General features: G+C 43.0%; 1 protein-coding gene across 2 annotated transcripts in view; it reads right to left on the minus strand.

Annotated features, from left to right (window-relative positions):
• Xpo6 (exportin 6) overlaps nucleotides 1–18,483 on the minus strand; it is an 84,654-nt gene that overhangs the window by 55,351 nt on the left and 10,820 nt on the right. For both annotated transcript variants that reach the window (XM_048333247.1, XM_048333246.1), the window contains exon 2: nucleotides 194–284. In XM_048333247.1, coding sequence (XP_048189204.1) covers nucleotides 194–284 — 91 coding nt within the window. The remainder of the gene's footprint in view (nucleotides 1–193; nucleotides 285–18,483) is intronic.

Below are 18,483 nucleotides of genomic sequence, written 5' to 3' on the forward strand. Positions count from 1 at the left end.
GTATATGTGGAGAAGCACACTTAGCCAAGGGAAAGAAAATCAGTAAATGTGCCCTTGAGCCAAGTCTGCATTCAGCAGCAGAGACAGAGCCAGCACCTCAGGGACTCGTGCAGGCATGACCAGCCTTGACCAGTAAGGGTACCAGCTCTTTCCTTCCCGGCTACTACAAATGATTCTTTACAATCACACTCACCTATTTCACGTTTTCTTTCATTGGTGGTACAATCATGGAAAAATTCTGTCATCAGACTCTCCAATGCCCTGAGGGAGGCTTCTTCTGATGCCTGACAAAGGAATTGGAAAAACACGTCAGTAAGCTGCATCTCCAGTTCTATTCCTCAGTTTCTTCCAGGGCACACTAAGTAAGGCAAGAGCAGTTAACTTCCTCAAACACCTGGGATTCAACATTCATTCTTCAACTATATAGCAAAAGCCACAAAAATGAAAGGGAATTCCCCCAAGTCTTAGTATCCTCTACAAACCCATGCTGTTGCACAATAGTCATTTTGTGTTACAGAAAATGAACAATCCAGAATGCAAATTTTGGAAAGGTACTAAGAAAAGGAGATGCAGGGAAGCCCACACTCTCCATCTAATCATTCCAACATCTGGTCATCAGCCACATCCCCTGCCTGCTGTGAGGAGTCATGGGGTTTGGGAAGGCATTTCAGGAGTCATTTCACTTCCAATCTTACATGGTCAGCCAAAACAGATGAAAGTGCAGCTGAAAGTCATGCTGAGCAGGCTCAAATTTAACAGCACCTCCAAACCACAGACCCACAAAGAATCAGACTCTCAGCAGAGCTGCTGGGAAGGGATAAAAGGGAAGGGGCAGAGACCCTGTGCTCTTCCTCTCCCTCTTCGTTTTCATTCAGTAAAGTAGGGAAGCCAAAACTTCACACAAGATCAAGCATATACCTGTAATCCTACCACTCAGGAGCTGAGGCAGAAGGATTCCCAAGATCCAGGACAGCCTAGACTCTATAGTGAGACCCTATCTCAAAAAAAAAAACAACTCCATAAGGTGAGTACTTCCAGACCATGTCAGAATCTTTATCAGCATTAAATCTACACCGTAGATGAGAGCCAACCGATTCCTGACTTTTTCTCTCATTTCCTTTTGCTCTGTCTTGCTTTCCCCCAATCCCCTCCATCAGCCCTGGGTCAACTAGGATGTGTCAGAGCCTCCAAATGGAGCCTCAGACAAGTCCGCACTGGAAACACATTCAGAAGCTGTGCCAGGCTGGCACAGGCCCAGCCCTATCATCCCCCACATGCAAGATGACTACTGAGGGGCCACAAGTAAGCAGTGCCAGGTATAGCTGTGCCTCCATACAGTAGTCACTGTGCAGGCTGTTCCTGACAATTGCTTTACCTACTGAAGGGTACAGTCAGCATACTAGTCTTAGCACATGTGAGTATGAGGAACTTTATAACACTGATAAAGATTAACCCCTTGCCTGGTGGCTCACACCTGTAATCCTAGCTACTCAGGAGACAGAGATCTGAAGATCACAGTTCAAAGCCAGCCCAGGTAAGAAAGTCTGTGAGATTCTTACCTCTAATTAACCACCAGAAAACTGGAAGTAGCACTGTGGCTCCAAGTGATAGAGCACTAGCCTTGAGCAAAAGAGCTCAGGGAAAGCAACCAGGCCCTGAGTTCAAGCCCCAGGACGGGGGGGGGGGGGGGGTTAACCCTCCACTCCTCTTTCAACCTCCCTATCAATTATCTAAATTATCTAATTATCTAAATATCTTCTAAAGCCAAAATGGGTTCCTGAGCATAAAGGACACATCTTCAAATCACACTTCTCCACAACTTTTTCTCATGTTGAGACATCTTAAATCAGAGAGATCCTGAAAAAGCTCATGATACCCAGGTAATCAACTATCAACGTCTATTTTCCTTTCATTCCTAAGGCAGAGATCTGAGGATTTCATACTTCCTGGCAAGTTCTGACACTCTCCCAGAGGACTCTGCTCCCATTTCCATTCCCTACCCCCATGCTCCCTGTCCCCACTCAAGAAACTAAGGTGCATCTCAAAGACCTGCAAAATGTATGGAGAACCAACACAAAATTCACAGGTAGATGCTGTCATCCAGTGCTGGCTACAGGAGCTCTGGAGCCTGATCCCCTAGCTTCCCCAGTTGTTTCTCAACAAGTACAGGCAGCATGCTGTTCGCATGTTTAATCACTTCTGTAATTCCAACAATACCTGCCTCCCAGAGTGTTAGCAGGATCAAATGAGGTGATCCATGTAAAACCACTACATAAACTGTAAGGCACTATCTAACTAGTAGTTATGCTGCCCTAATTTTCACCTGGTCTTAGACACTACATGAAAACAGGCCAAGGCAAGCAAGAACAATGCAGAACAGAAGTGGTCAGGCCTACTCTGAAATCAGAGACATCCACCCTTGAGGCTTTACCACAAACATATCTACTGGGGTTTTTCAGCCTCAGTTTCCAAATAAAACTATTTAAATTTTGCAGAGGATTTAAAAAGGAGGTTGATAACTATGCCAAAATCATAGTCAGAATAGACAAAAACAGATGTGCAAATGGTTGAAGGACACTGGGAGATTCTCCCACTTCCCCCTGGGCAGGAAGGCCACTAGAACCTTTGCCACTGTTTCAAGGCAGAGGCAAAGCCCAAATCCTGACTATAGTGGGAGGAGGTGGTAGTACTCCATGCGAGACTACACTTTCAAGCAATAAAACACAAAGAACGAGAAACAAAATCCAAGTGACTACATGCTAACGACAAGCAATGTGCAGATTCCCATAGGGGATTCAGCTTTCATCTCCTTGCCCTGCACTAGTTCAAGAACACTCAAAATTTGTGTACTGCCTCCCATCTTCTGCTGGAATTTACACCTCCAGATCTGAAGAACCTAGGAAGATCAGCTTTACAACCAAGTAACTTCCTAGTTTAATAGTCAAGTCTGCAGCTAGACTTAGCTTGCAAATGGTCATGTTACAGTTTCTTTCTAGAAACTTTTGCCACCTTCATCACAGTGAGTTTGCACTGACAGAAATCTTGATTTTCCTGAGTTGTCCATAGAAATGACTATCTCCCTCTTCCAAACAGAACTTTCCTAAATCCAGCTCAGACACTTACAATTTTGTATCCATAGGAAGAAAGAGGCATTGGTGTCTTCATCCTACTACTGGGCAGCCCTGGACCTGAAGTATTTTCATTGTTTCCTAGACTTAATCCAATGAGCTGATGGGGAAAGGCAGGTGGTGAAAATCAATGTATCACACGAATATACTGATGACTCCACAGCTTAGGGTTTGACTAAATACGAATGTTACTGATACCCCAACGTGTCTAGCAAAATTACGTAGAAGGTATCTCAAACTATCCAAAGCAATCATGCACTGAGTTTTCTCCCCACTGCAGAGCTAAAATGGACAGGTGCGGATAAGACAGCCAAACCTTCTGATCAGGAGTGGGAGGCTCCAGTGCTGGGGTGTTACTACCGTTCTTGCTGTTAACTGGTAACCTCAAACTTGTACTGTGCTCTTCCTTTGGCAATAAATCTAGAGAGACACTATAAGAAAATCCATTTGTTTAGGAAGTACACTTAATAATTATTTCTTTCACAGTGTAATATAGGAGGGGTGAGGCTATGCAAATGAAATGTGTGTTCTTGCTAGTTGCCTATCTTCTGAGGATTCATAAACACAATCCTGAAATATAGGATAGCATTTAAGTTTGCAGTAGGACTTGTGTGTATGTGTGCATGCCCAAAATTCCCTTATTCACAATTTTGGCATGAACCCATGTTAAAAAGCTATGTTACTGGTCAACAGACTATAATGATATGCAGCAAATAATGTAACATTTGTAAAGCCAAATATACTATTCAGCGGTCATGCAGAATACATTAAAACAAGTCAATTAATTAAAAAAATTAAACCTAAGTGAGACAGAGCACACACACACACAAGGATTCCAGTTGAATTAGATATTAAGAGTGAAATAATACAATAAAGTGTCTATAGGACAGTGTCATAATATTGAGGTCCTGAGATTTTTTTTTCTATCTCAAAACCACACATAAAGAACTAAATAGGAAGGAAAAGAATGACAAACTGGAATATTCATCAGATAACACAATGCATGTGTGTATAAGAAGCCACAGAACAGGAGCAGATACTGGCAATACAGTAAATGGCCAAGAACTTATTATCAGAATATAAAGTAACTTAAACAAATCAAGGGGGAAAACGAATGACCTTTTAGATAAGTTGTTACTTTTAAAAGAAGGTATTAGAGAGACCTCTAAGTAAAGTGCTCAACTTCAGCCCTCGGCATCTCAGTAGATTCTCTGTCTCTTCCATGAACAGAAGATGTAACTACTACTGAGGCTCAGGAGTCAGAAGCAAGATGACTTCCCAGAGCTTGGGCCACAAAGATCAGCCAGTCCCACTGCAGGACTGATAAGGTCTAGACAGCATGTCACAACCCCATGGGGACCAAATGGAGGAAACATCTTTGCAGACAGGACAGTCAGTTTCATGCTGGGAAAACCTATCCATGTACTCCTGAACAATACTACAGCTACAAATTAGCTACCAATGCCTAAGAATACTGCTCTCAAAAATTCAGAACAACAAATCTAAACACCAAGTCATGCCAAGTAAATGCTGTACCTGATCCCAAACTACACAGGGGTAGGAGAGAAAGAGGTGCAAAGATTGGGTACCGATGGCTCACAACTGTAATCCTAGGAAACTGTAATCAGGAAGCTGAGATCAGGAGGATTACAACTGAAAGCCAGCCCAGGCAGAAAAGTCCATAAGGAGGCTCTAAGTTCAAACACTGGTACGACCAAAAAAAAGCTGCAAAGAATATAATTGACAAAACTGGAACATAGATGGTAGATTAAGCTGGGTGCTAGTGGCTCACTCCTGAAATCCTAACTAATCAGGAGGCTGAGATCTGAGGATCAAGATTTGAAGCCAACCCAGGAGAGTCTTGGCCAATTAACCAGAAAAAGTTGGAAGTGGTACAACATCAGCCTTGAGCAAAAAAGCCTGCAAAGCTCTGAGTTCAAGCATGCGCACGCATGGGCATGCACACATGCACACACACGCACACACACACACACACACACAATGGTAGTTTAAGGGGGCTGGGAAAATGGCCTAGTGGTAGAGTGCTTGCCTCACATACATTAAGTCCTGGGTTCAATTCCTCAGCACTACATGTATAGAAAAAAGCCAGAAGTGGTGCTGTGGCTCAAGTGGTAGAGTGCTAGCCTTGAGCAAAAAGAAGCCAGGGACAGTGCTCAGGCCCTGAGTTCAATACAGTCTTTGTCCATCTGAAATGATTTCCAAATAAAAGTTTTTAAATCCCATATGATGGTCTGGTATCCCCCACCTTGCTCCTCACTGCTCCAAGCTGGCTTGGCAGAGCAAAGGAGGAAGGAAGAGAGTAGGAACAGAGAGGAGGGAAGACATTAATTTGTTCTCTCAGATGCCAGGCTTATTTTCACCCACTCTTTTTGAAATCCTACACAGGCTAAACATTAAAAAACTGGGCAACAACCATATGCACTAGAAGCTTCAGTATATGTATTTTATATGTTTATTTATATACCAGAGGCTTTAATTAGACAGCCAAGAGTATTATAAAAATAGTTTTTCTGCAAGAAAGTGTCCAAAATAAATGAGTAATCATCCAAGAATAGGCACTCCCTTCATCAAGCCATCTGCTTCTCACTCCCAGGTACACATCCCAGAGGATGAATGTTTTTATCTGCTCGCCTAGTCAGTTAAACTGCAAACACATTGAGCACATGAACACAAGGCATGCTACCAAGAAATTCTAAAACAGGTCCACAGACTCTTAAGACAGAAATAAACCCAAAGAACAGCAAGTCCAGCTTTGCAATAGCAATGATGAAGCTCAATCAGCTTCCTGCCCAAAGCTGCTAGTTACTGGAATGGAGACCTAGAGCAGACAACCAGAGTTCCTTCCTGGTGTCAGGTCCTCTGCCCTCAAAGAAGACAAGGATGTTCTACTTTGAGGGTCTGAAGGATGAGAAATGGGCTGACGTTATCTTACATGGGATGAAATTAGGTAATAACTAGGCAGGACACTGACAGCCCCTGTAAGAGCATACTGCAAATTTTAAATCACACCTATATAATTTCACTTCAGTCGCTATTACCACCTGTCCTGTTTAACAGCCAGTCTCTCTTGTAAAACCCATACCACCCTCATCCTGAATGACACCCAGACAGATCTAGCAGTTAACAGTTGTATGATTTTGGCCAAAGCCTCGAGACTAGACAGACTGCTGGAATGGGGTACAGATAATTACTTCCTTCCCTCCCAGGATCTAGCTAGTGGCTCTAAAGTCTCAAGAACCCAAGCACAGATCAAATCCAGTATCCTCCTGGTGACTGGCAACACTGCCTGGCCCACTTCCCACTCTGAACTGGTTTTACCAACTGCCCCTGTGGGGAGGTGGGGGAAAATAACAGCAGAGGACAGGCTTCCCTTGAGGGTAAGCATGAAAGAGTTCAGCACGAAGCTTGGCAGTGTTCTTTTATAGCATCAATTAGTTGTACAGGAAGATTCCATCTTAACCTGTCCATTTTTGCATCTAATACAGCTTGATCATAACCACTCCCTCTATCATTCTCCCTCCCCTCTCCCTTCCCAAGCCAGACTCATCAAGTTTCCTTGTTCCACTTTCACACATGTACATATTTTGACTATATTTGCTTACCTCCCTCCACATTCACTTGGCCCCCCTCCCGTTAATACCTATACCTATACCCCAACATGTTTCAACTTCCTAATAATACACACACACACACACACACACACACACACACACACACACACACACGATCCTGTGTTTACATTTATATTTTAGCCCTAACACTCACATATATGAAAGAAGCCATGCAACTTTTGTCCTTCTGAGACTGGCTAATATAATGGCTAATATGATGGTTTTCAGATCCATCTAGGTAGTGCTCTGATATGTGAATAACCTCATACCTGGCAGATGAGGACCAGTGGAGTACCACTCTCCCTGGTACAGCCATCAGGAAAATGAAAACTGTGGAAAGGAAGTAGTAACAAGAGGACCCAAAAGAATACACTCTAGCCAGGTGCTAGTGGCTCACATCTGTAATTCATCTGAGGATCACACTTCAAAACCGCCCAAAGAAAAGTCTGTTAAACAGGAAGTGAAGCTGTGGCTCAAAGTGGTGGAGTGCTAGACTTGAGGCCAAAAGTTCAGGGTCCTGGGTTTAAGCTCCAAGACCAGAGAGGAAGAGGAAGGTGGAGGTGGGAGGGGAGGGAGAGGGAGAGGGACAGGCAGAGAGGGAGAGGAAGAGGGAGAGAGGCAGAGAAGGACAGAGAGAGAGGGGGACAGAGAGAGAGAGAGAGAGAGAGAATACACTCTAATGCTGCTCCTACCTGGGGGACACTATCTATCTCTGAATATAGGCCAAAGCCAGAATGAGGCTACACAGAAAGGGAGGCCTTTACACAAGCCAAGAGAGAGCACAGACTTCATTTCATGGGTACCAGTACAGCTACTGAGAGGCACATAGCCATGCATAGGCACACAGCCATGCATAGCAACAAGAGAATGACATGTGGAGCCAGTCCTGACTCCTTGGGGGTTCAGCTTATATAACTTTGGGCAAATCCAGAAAGCTCCTGGAGCATCTTTGGTATGAAATGACATCAGCTTTACACATACTAAGCAAGTGCTCTACAACTGAGAGCTAAATCCCCAGCCTACACAAAACCCCCTAAATTACCATCAGCTAAGCTGTCTGAATACACCCAGCACCAGTCTAATACTATCATTTTAACTGTTGTTCAGTCACATTTGTGAAAGCTCTCAGTCTTATTAGCCAGTGGCGCAACTGGGCCTCATACTCCACACAATAGAGAATGATGCCATAAAAGCAGCTGCTGGAGGGACCTTTGTTGGCATCCCATTCTGCAGGAAGTAAGAGGTGCTGCACAAGTGGAGATCAGTGTTTTGTAGGAAATGCCTCTTCCTGGCTAGGGCTTCTGTGAGCTCCTCCCATCACACAGATGGTCACAGCACAAAGACAGAGAAGTCTGTACAGCAACCCTAACCTGGGGTTCACACGGCTCTGGGCTCTGCAGAACACTATGAAGGAAATTCCGTCCATCCCAACTATAATTTTTTTTGTCAGTCCTGGGACTTGAACTCAGGGCTTGAGCACTGTCCCTGGCTTCTTTTTGCTCAAGGCTAGCTAGCACTCTAACACTTGAGAGCCACAGCACCACTTCTGGCTATTTATGTGGTGCTGAGGAATTGAACCCAGGACTTCATGCATGCAAGGCAAGCACTCTACCACTAAGCCACATTCCCAGCCCCCAACTATGATTTTTTTTGGTCTTTTTTTTTTTTTTTTTTGCCCAGTCCTGGGGCTTGGACTCAGGGCCTGAGCACTGTCCCTGGCTTCCTTTTTGCTCAAGGCTAGCACTCTGCCACTTGAGCCACAGCACCACTTCTGGCCGTTTTCTAGATATGTGGTGCTGGAGAATGGAACCCAGGGCGCTTCATGTACACGAGGCGAGCTCTCTTGCCACTAGGCCATATTCCCAGCCCTCCAACTATGATTTTTTAAAGGCTGTAACTAGCACAATATAGAAAGTCATGTTGGAACACTGACATTATATACCACTATCAAATCTGAGCAGTGGCATCAGCAATCAGCAGGAAAGCAAATGGCAACTTTGGGGAGAGGATCCACAAAGAAAAGGAAACAGGAGCTTAGGTGCTGCACAGTTACCCAGCCCTGCCAGCACCTTTGGCTTGCTCACATCCTGAACAATGAGGAATGAGCCCACATATAGTTTCCCTGTGCATATCGGCCAAAGGCCCACCCAACTAGGATATGAGGGAATGAGAAGTACTTTTGAATTCAGCTCACATATCGGCTCTATTCCTTCATTGTGGGCACCTGCACAGATCCCCCAGCATTGCCCCTGGGTCCTTCCATCCCTGTGGGTGTCTGGATACTCTTGCTATGCAAATAACTGGACTTCAACTGAACAGTGAGGGCTCTGGAGTCAGCTACAGTCTGTACTTAAATGACTATACCTTTTGCTTATTTACCTTACCTTGAGTAAGTTACCTAACTTCTCTGAGCTTCAACTTTCTTACTAGCTTGCAAAACAAACTTTTAAGAGTACTCCCCTCAGCAGGTAGTTGTGAGAATTAGATGACATCATGTTATATAAATCCCTTAGCACCCTTCACCATAAATGAGCAAAACTATTTCACTACATATTTCATTGGTGAGTCAATAAGCATTTTTTAAAAGGAAGAAACTAAATAAACAAAAATCCCACATAAGCTAAAAACCCTTTGTAAAAAAATCCACAGAAAGTCAAATGCCACTCATTTTTATGCGGGTCATCTACCATTACCAGGAAAGCAAACAAAAGGAATGTGTGAGTGACTCACAGGCCCTAGGCCTCCATCTGACTTCAGACTTGATCCTCATTCTACAGCCAAGAGCTATTTGCTGATTCGGTTACAGAAAGAGCTACTGACAGAACCCATCATGTAGAACAAACTCAGATAGGCTCTGCTTAGTTAAGCAAGGTGGAGAGTGCTTGTACTCCCCAACCTACCACCTATGGCAAGCCAGGAAATCCTGTAACCAGTAAAACACAGAATAGCCTCACACTCAGCTTCAAATAGAGGTGGGAGGGGAGGGGGAGTGCAGGTGCGGGTAAACTTGTGCTAAATACAAGACTTCTATACTAAAAACCCTGCTAAGCCCCTGTAGCTTTATGACTCAAGTCCTGCCAGGTATGTTTTTACAATACAGTACCCTATAAATACAATACCCAATAAATGGGTATTGTAAATGCTTTCTCAAAAGCATCTTTTGGCTGCCATCCCCTCCATAAGGGCCTCTACTGTCTGACCATCAGGAGTAATGGCATCACTCCACCTTTGCTACAGCCCTAATTGAATGTCCTCTCCAGACTCCATCTATTGCTGGCCTCAGCCACCTAACAGCTCCTAGTATGTCCCTGACTCCTTGAAACAGACCTCCAGTAGTAGCCCCCAGCTCTGGTTGCTCCTGGCCCTCCGATTATTAACTGAAATGACCTTGCACTTTCACACAATGCTAGGAGTAGGGTATGCTAATTTTGGTGCCATCTCAATGGAAGACCATTTAGCAGTAACTATTAAAATTTAAATGCACAATTTCACCCAGTAATCATATGTTGGGTTATTTTTTCCCCTTCCAAAGTTTAAATGTAAAAGGACTTCATGACAACACTGTTTCTAAAACAAAGTATTAGGGGCTGGGCCATGAGGCTTAGTAGTAGAGTGTTTGCCTAACATACATGAAGCCCTGGGTTTGACTACTCAGCACCACATATACAGAAAAAGCCAGATGTGGCGCTGTGGCTCAAGTGGTAGAATGCTAGCTTTGAGTAAAAAGAAGCCATGGACAGTGCTCAGGCCCTGAGTTCAAGTCCCTGTACTGGCAAAAAAAAAAAAAAGATGCAAACAAAGGAAACAACCTAAACTTCCACCAAAGCTGGGGTGGCTAAGTGAGGTACATCCATACACTGGAGTACTATACAACTATGAAAAGAAGCTCCATACTTCACCCTCAGGATCTGAAGGGAGGGAGGGGGAGGCGCTTCCTAGGACCTATCCTCAATAAGGATACCATAAATTTACAGATGTTTAAATCCTTTGTGGTTTTTTTTTTAAGTGCCATATTGGCAAGTGTCCCACATATTTGCAAGTGTCCTACATATACTGCTGAATACTTTAAATCATCTCTAGATTATCTAAAACCATTTAAATGCTATGCAAATAGTTACATGGTATTGTTTGGGGAATAATGATAAGAAAAAAATAAGTATATTCTTGGTATAGAGGCCAAATGCCCTGCTGCTTTGCCTCATGCCCCAAATTACAGCTTTCAAACCTTTCCCCATACTACCCATTCATCCCCTCTTTAGCCAGACTGGACTAGAGCCTATGCTGGTCTTAAATGCTCAATCCTCCTGCCTCCACATTCCAAGAGCTGGGATTACAGGGGTGCATCATCACACCCATCACGAAATTATAAACTTTCATAACTTCTATCACCCTTTCCGGCCTTACAAACATAAATGTAGATTTATTGCAAAGTATTCTCCAAATGCACCAGTACTTTCAGCTCTTGACATTCCCTTCTAGGAAAGTATTGCAAATTTCACACATTACAGTATAGATTTAGGCCACAATTTTCCAATTTTCTGTAAATAATCAGCATTTTTTGCAGCAGCCCAGAACATACCACACGCCCAGCCTTAGGAACTGCTTTTAGGCAGGCCCCTTCACCAGCTAACTAAACCATGCACTCCAGACAACTTCCTACACCAACAATTATTCATCAAAGGCTCTGGAAGGTTACTGATCAATAGTTTAAAACAAAAATAGTAAATGGCCAGGTGTCTCCTGAGTGTTCTAACCAAAACTGTCAACCCCAAACTCTCATTTTCAGTCTGTTCACTATTGAAACATTAAGGGGAGTTCCCACTAGGCACTGATGGCTCATTCCTCTAATCCTAGCTACTCAGGAAGCTGAGATCTGAGGATCACAGTTCAAAGCCAGGAAAGTCCATGAGATTCATCTCCAATTCACCACCAGAAAACCAGAAGTGCTGTGGCTCAAAGTGGTAAGAGTGACAACCCTGAACAAAAGAGCTCAGGAACATTGCCCAAGCCACAAGTTCAAGCAACCAACAAAGAAAAGTGTATATGTGTGTGTGTGTGTGTGTGTGTGTGTGTGTGTGTGTGTGTGTGTGTCTGGGGGGGGGGTGTCCTTACTTCCTCAGAATAGTTTTCAGATTGCTCTAAGGTATTTTCAAATGTCTTCCAATGGCTTTCTCTTCATAAGAAATTTGTGGACACACAAGATGTGTTGGGGTTTTGTTCAGCACCTCTTAGCAGAGTATGAATGACCACAGAGCACCACAGACATCAGTTTCCTCATGGAATAAAAGAAATAAAGGCCTTTGTGCTCTTCGCGCGCGTGTGTGTGTATGTGCGCACGCGCTAATGCAAACTGCTAGGTAAGTAGAAAGAACCTACCTACAATCTCCTGTGTAGTCCGGGCTGGCCTGGAACTCCATATCCTCTTGCCTCAGCCTTGTGAGTGCTAACACATTTTTCCCCTAGTGCTAGGGATGGAATCCACAGCCTTGCATAAGCTAGACAGGAACTTACCACTAGCTATGACCTCCCCCCACCCCCCAGCTTAATTTTACACAATAAACGTTTAAGATACAACCCAAGATTTTCAAGAAATTTTAGGGGGTTTTTTGTTGTTGTTGTTGTTGTTTGGTTTTTTTGTTTTTTTTTTTTTTTTGCCAGTCCTGGGGCTTGAACTCAAGAGTCTGAGCACTGTCCCTGGCTTCCTTTTTTTGCTCAAGGCTAGCACTCTACCACTTAAGCCACAGCGCCACTTCTGGCTTTTTCTATGTATGTGGTGCTGAGGAATCAAACCCAGGGTTTCATGCATGTTAGGCAAGCACTCTTCCGCTAAGCCACATTCCAACCCCTGAAATTTTAGGTTTATAGGGAATAACTATGACCTATACTCCTGGGACAGGGGGTCTTCTAACCAGTATGGGCTGTCTGGGCCCTGAGGGGAGTTTCAGTGGGAAGACAGCACTACGCATGGCTGACAGAGCCTTCCATAAAACCACTTCACAGGAGCACTCTAAATCTGGTTCATAATTATCTCCAACTAACAGAACCAGCCAAAAAAGATAACCAGGCAACCACTTCAACATAGACACTGCTATCCTACATGAAGCCTGGACTTCTAAAAGGTTTTTCATTTACCTTGTGACAGCTAAGCAGAAAGGAATCTGTATCTATATGGATCAGCAAACTAAAAGTGTACAGTGGCTTAGTAAACTATCAGATTCTTAGGCCCATCATAATCATCATTCATACAACATAAGTAGACATGAAATGTTGGTGCTTTTTCTTCTCATTTTTCTTCCACACTCACTACACAGCCCAGGCTGTCATGAAACCAGTACTCCCTGCTGAGGCAAGGAGCTCTTGTGTGTAGGGACTATAGGTATGTATACATGGTCTCAACCAGCACACTAGTGCTAGGGCTCTTATTCTGACAAAAAGCAGGGTGTGCAATTCATCCTGAAATTGCTAAAAGCCACTCCAAATCTGAGCAATCTGTCAACATTCTAAATTTATCCAACTAAATTACATTTTCTAAAATATTGACTGACCCAAAACATACAAAGATCAGAAGATCAAGAATGGCCAGATGATGTAGGAAATAGACATATGGTAATAAAATACCACAGATGCTCTACTTCACTCACAAGCATGTGTACTCCCTGAGGTGTGACTTTCTCATTGGACATAAGGAGTTTTAATAGTGTTACCCACAAAATAGGGAAACTGAATATGCCACAAGTTCCAGTGTAATGACACAATATTTTTAGAGACTCACACTACTTAGTAAAATTCTTATAAGTACTTGCTGTTTGCCCCATATCTCCACCTTTACAAATGTATCTTACTAAGTCACAAAGTATGCAAAGATAGATGCAATCTTTGGTTGGAGTACTGAGGGCAGTTGGCAGAAACCCTGCAAATGCACCAACATCAGGGAAGTAAGTGCATTCACAAATGCAGGCACACTGTATTCTGGGGCAAACTGATAAAAAGTGATCCACGGAGAGGCACTTCATGCTACAGAACTCCAACATGGCTCTCCCCTCTGAGCCAGGCAGAAGCCTGGATAATATGGGAGAACATTTCCACACACCATCCTTCCCTGGCAGAAAACAATAAAGAAACATCTACATAACTATTAGAAGAAGAATGTATGACCCATGAACATTGTACCCAGCAAGGCTACCATTTATGGAGAAGGACAACACAGACATTTTTTAAACATGAAATAATCTAGGAAATATAACAATTATGAACTTTTTTGAAAAAAGAACTACCCAGCTAATCAATGATAAATAAACAAAAAGGTTAATAGAACACTTCGTTCTAGATGGTAGAATGTCAACAAAATCATAGGGAGAGAGAATGAAATCCAAGAATGCTATGCCTAGCCAAGATGTTCTTCAAAATATGTAGTTTGAATTTACCATCTAGGGCACTCTTTATAAAATCTGACAATAAAACCTAGCCATAAGGAAATAAATCACAGAATTCAATGTGAACCAACCAAGAAGAGCTAGCAGGGAGCTAGGCACGAGGCATGCCTGTAATCCCAGCAGTTACAAGGCAGAGGCAAGAGGATATATTGCCTGGATCCTCTCTCAAAAAAACAAAGAGAATTAAAAAAAAAAAAATACTAACGGGAACACAATCCTTTAAAATAAAGAATACTAAAATGCTGAGGAACTAAATTAGAACAAACTATAAATGCACTCACACTAACGTAACAAAAATGGAGGAAAGAGTGGGCAGAACTTAAACATGAAATACATATTTATGAGAGACAATGTCATCTTAACATTTTTCATGATCTTCCTTACTCTACACGGGTTTATTAATTGAAGCAAAGACTTAATTGAACTGATCATTTCTATTTCATTTTTCTTTTTCTGCTATTAAATTCAAGTAAAATGGTCAGACCTCAAGGGCTTATATTGGAGGAGGGGGGCAGTTCCAAAAGGCTACACTCTGCAGATTGCATTCACCTATCATTCTCAAAATGATACAAGTACTGAATAGAGAGATGCTAGGAAGGGGACTATAATTACTAAGAGATGGGACTTATGAAGGAGTCCTCATACTGGTCAGTTCTGAACCTTGACTGTGGTATCAGTACATGAATCAACATGTGGAATAAACTACAAAGAACCATAAACACACAAGTGAATGAATGCAGGTTTAAAACTCTGGAAACGCTGTAGTGTAGTCAGTAATTGACATGTACCAATGTCAATTTCCTGGTTACCTGTACACAGGTACATAAGATGTCACCATTTTGGCCAACTCCCTATGACCATACAATTACTTCAAAATATAATTGTTGTTTTTTTTAACACAAGTGATAGTGACTTGACTTTTATTTTAAAACTCATGTGACTCAAAAACTTAGCACAGGGCTGAGAATATGGCCTAGTGGTAGAGGGCTTGCCTCACATACAAGAAGCCCTGGGTTCGATTCCTCAGTACCACATATATAGAAAAAGCCAGAAGTGGGGCTCAACTGGTAAGAGTGCTAGCCTTGAGCAAAAAGAAGCCAAGGACAGTGCTCATGCTGTGAGTTCAAGCTCTAGGACTGGCAAAAAAAAACACACCTTAGCACACTCTTTAGCTTTGTATCTGTCCTTATTTTAAATACCATCCTCATTTTCCATACACAGAAATATAGCTATAGGCAACCAGACACAAAGGTATATGGAATATTTATATGTTAATCAGTGTAGGCTAGTAGAATCTGAAGTGATTCCTTTTTCTGCAATGTTCTTTGTACTTTTTCCTACAGCTCAGTGTAGCTCAGTGTGATAGAAGAGACTCTGGGTTCTATTCCTGCACTGAAAAAAAAAAATGGTTCAAACTGTAATCTCTTTGTACATCACCTTTATAATAACAATTTTTTTTCCTAAAAAGTATGGTTCAGGGGCTGGGAATATGGCCTAGTGGTAGAGTGCTTGCCTCACATACCTGAAGCCCTGGTTCGATTCCTCAGCACCGCATATAGAGAAAAAGCCAAAAGTGGCGCTGTGGCTCAAGTGGTAGAGTGCTAGCCTTGAGCAAAAAGAAGCCAGGGATAGTGCTCAGGCCCTGAGTTCAACCCCCAGTAGAGTGCTTGCCTTGTATGCATGAAGCCCTGTGTTCATTCCTCAGCACCACATAAAACAGGAAAGGCCAGGAGTGGTGCTGTGGCTCAAGTGATAGGAAGTCTTAGCCTTGAGCAAAAAGAGGCCTGAGACAGTGCCTGAGTCCAAACTCCAAGACTGGCAAAAAATAAAAATAAAAAAGCAAAGCATAGTCATGCCTGTTTGTAATCTAACTGCTCAGAAGAATCTGCTAGAAGTCACCCCAAGTTAGTGACACCAACAGGACATGGTGGCAAGCATGTGTAATCCAAGCTGTAAGGGAAGAAGAGGCAGGAGAATATCCATCTGAAGCTGTCTAAAAATAAGGCCCTACCCAAAAAATAACTAAAACATAAAGACTGGGGTACTGACTAAGGCAGTGGAATTCTTGTGTGTGGCCATGAGTTCAAACCCAAGGACGGGAGGACGGGAGGAGGGGAGAGGAGGGAGGAGGAGAAAGGGAGGGGAGGGGAGGAAGGGAGACATTATCCTGCTGTTAAAAAAAAAAATTTAAATCCCCAAGTCTAGCTAGTTCTGATTTAGAAATCAATCTTTTTTTCCAGCTTACTTTGTCATAAATCCCCTTTTCCTCGCATGGGCCTTCTAAACCAGAGTTCTTTTTCACTGTAACTCTCAGGCGAAGATGAGTCTTCTGGACCCATAGGCAGACAGACAGCCTTGCCAGAGCCTAATGCGAGCCAGCAGTCACCCTGCCTCAACAGTCCCATCACTTTCCAGGACACAAGGTGATTCCATTAGCAAATGTGGACCCTTCCCTCTATAAAGCAAATTTTTAGTTTCAAGTTTAGCTGGCAAGATGCCCTGATTTTCTGGGACAATATACCTAAATAGGCTATATATTAAACAAATGTCTATGCATATGTGCACCAGGTTAAGAAGAAATCTAGTGATCTCTAAACAGCATGGGCTCTGGGGTCTGAAACCTGGCTGTCAATTTGCTAGGTCATTTTAGCTATTCAGGTTAGTATTAATTATCCTCAGAGCTTCAGCTCAGCCTTGTAGGCCTGAATCACCTGGCCGTTCCCACCTGTTGAATAGGAACATGGATATCTTCCTACTCTGTGAGGTGGCTGTGAGAAATGGGAAGAGATCCCTAACAGTGATCCTTACAGGATATAATTATGAAATGTGTGTTTTCCTTTTTCCTTCCTCTCCTGGTTTGTCTCTTCCACCTCCTTCACTCTTCCACTTAGAGGCTTTGCTGGGTTAGCCAATACCTATCTCTACCTCCAACTATTAGCCCAGGGATCTCCCAGTAGCCATGAGGCTATGGGGCTTCTAGGAAGTGCTACAGAGCACTTGTTCAAAGCACTGTCCTTTCTTATCTGCTGCCCACCCTCTGCTACAAAAGTTCCCCACCCTTACTGTTCCGGATTCTAGAAAACTGGGTGGGGACTACACTCATACTCTGTTATTTCTAACTTCCTGGGCCCACCTTGACCTTCTTGATTTTATTATCACTCCTGACTCCACTACCCAAATATCTTCTGGATCCTTACTGGGCACTGGAGATGCAAAAAGGAGTTCCATAAACCTATCACAGATTCTTCTCACCCCAGACTTGGACTAAAGACTGAAGAGGAGAGAGAGAGGAAGAAATCAAGATTTCACATTGCACAACTCAAACTTTGAACCTGTTTGACATTTAATTTCATAAAGGAAATCCTGTAATAGCTATAAAAAAAAAATAGGAGCTGGAATGTGGCTTAATGGTAGAGTGCTTGCCTAGCATGCATGAAGCCCTAGGTTTGGTTCCTCAGTACCACACAAACAGAAAAAGCCAGAAGTGGCAATGTGGCTCAAGTAGTAGAGTACTAGCCTTGAGCAAAAAAAGCTCAGGGCTCAGGAACAGTGTCCAGGCCCTGAGGTCAAGCCCCAAGACTGTTGGAAAAAATTAAGGCAAAAAGAAAAAAACAAAAAACTATATAATCAAAAATGATCTCTGTTACAAACTAGGGGCTAGAAAGCAACAAAGCGATATTTATGACCCTGAATACTGCAGGTAAATCACACCTGCAAAAACAAGGTGGACAAGCAGAGAAAACAAACAGATGAGCAAAAACAGACAAGTATGAAAGGGTACTGAGTGTTCTGGTCTGTTGTGACTGGAGAACAAGGCACAATTTGGGAAGTCTCTAAAACATATTCCAAGTATCTCATAAATTGTGCTTGTCCCTATTGGTGGCTCATACCTGTAATCCTAGCCGAGATCTGAGACATAAGGATCAAGGTTCGAAAATAACCGGGGCAGAAAAGTCCTCCAGACTCATACCTCCAATTAGCCACCAAACAGCTGTATAAATAGGGGCCTGGCTCAAAGTGGTAGAAGGCCAGCTGTGAGTGATAAAGTGGAACAAGTGAGAGCTCTAGGCTCTGAGTTCAAGCACATGCATGATAAATAAGAGGCAGAGCTGGAGCATGGCCAAGTGGTAAAGCATTTGCCTAGTACGTCTGAGGCTTTGGGTTGAATCCCTAGCACTCCACTCCAAAAACAAGAGGCAGAAGCAGGTGCATTTTCTTTCAAGAATTTATACTCTTCATCCCTGCCCATGCCATCACATCATCCTTAACTTGGAAGTGTGTGCTAACAAT

The sequence above is a fragment of the Perognathus longimembris genome, chromosome 23 (genome assembly GCF_023159225.1).
Source record: "Perognathus longimembris pacificus isolate PPM17 chromosome 23, ASM2315922v1, whole genome shotgun sequence".
Lineage (NCBI taxonomy): Eukaryota > Metazoa > Chordata > Mammalia > Rodentia > Heteromyidae > Perognathus > Perognathus longimembris.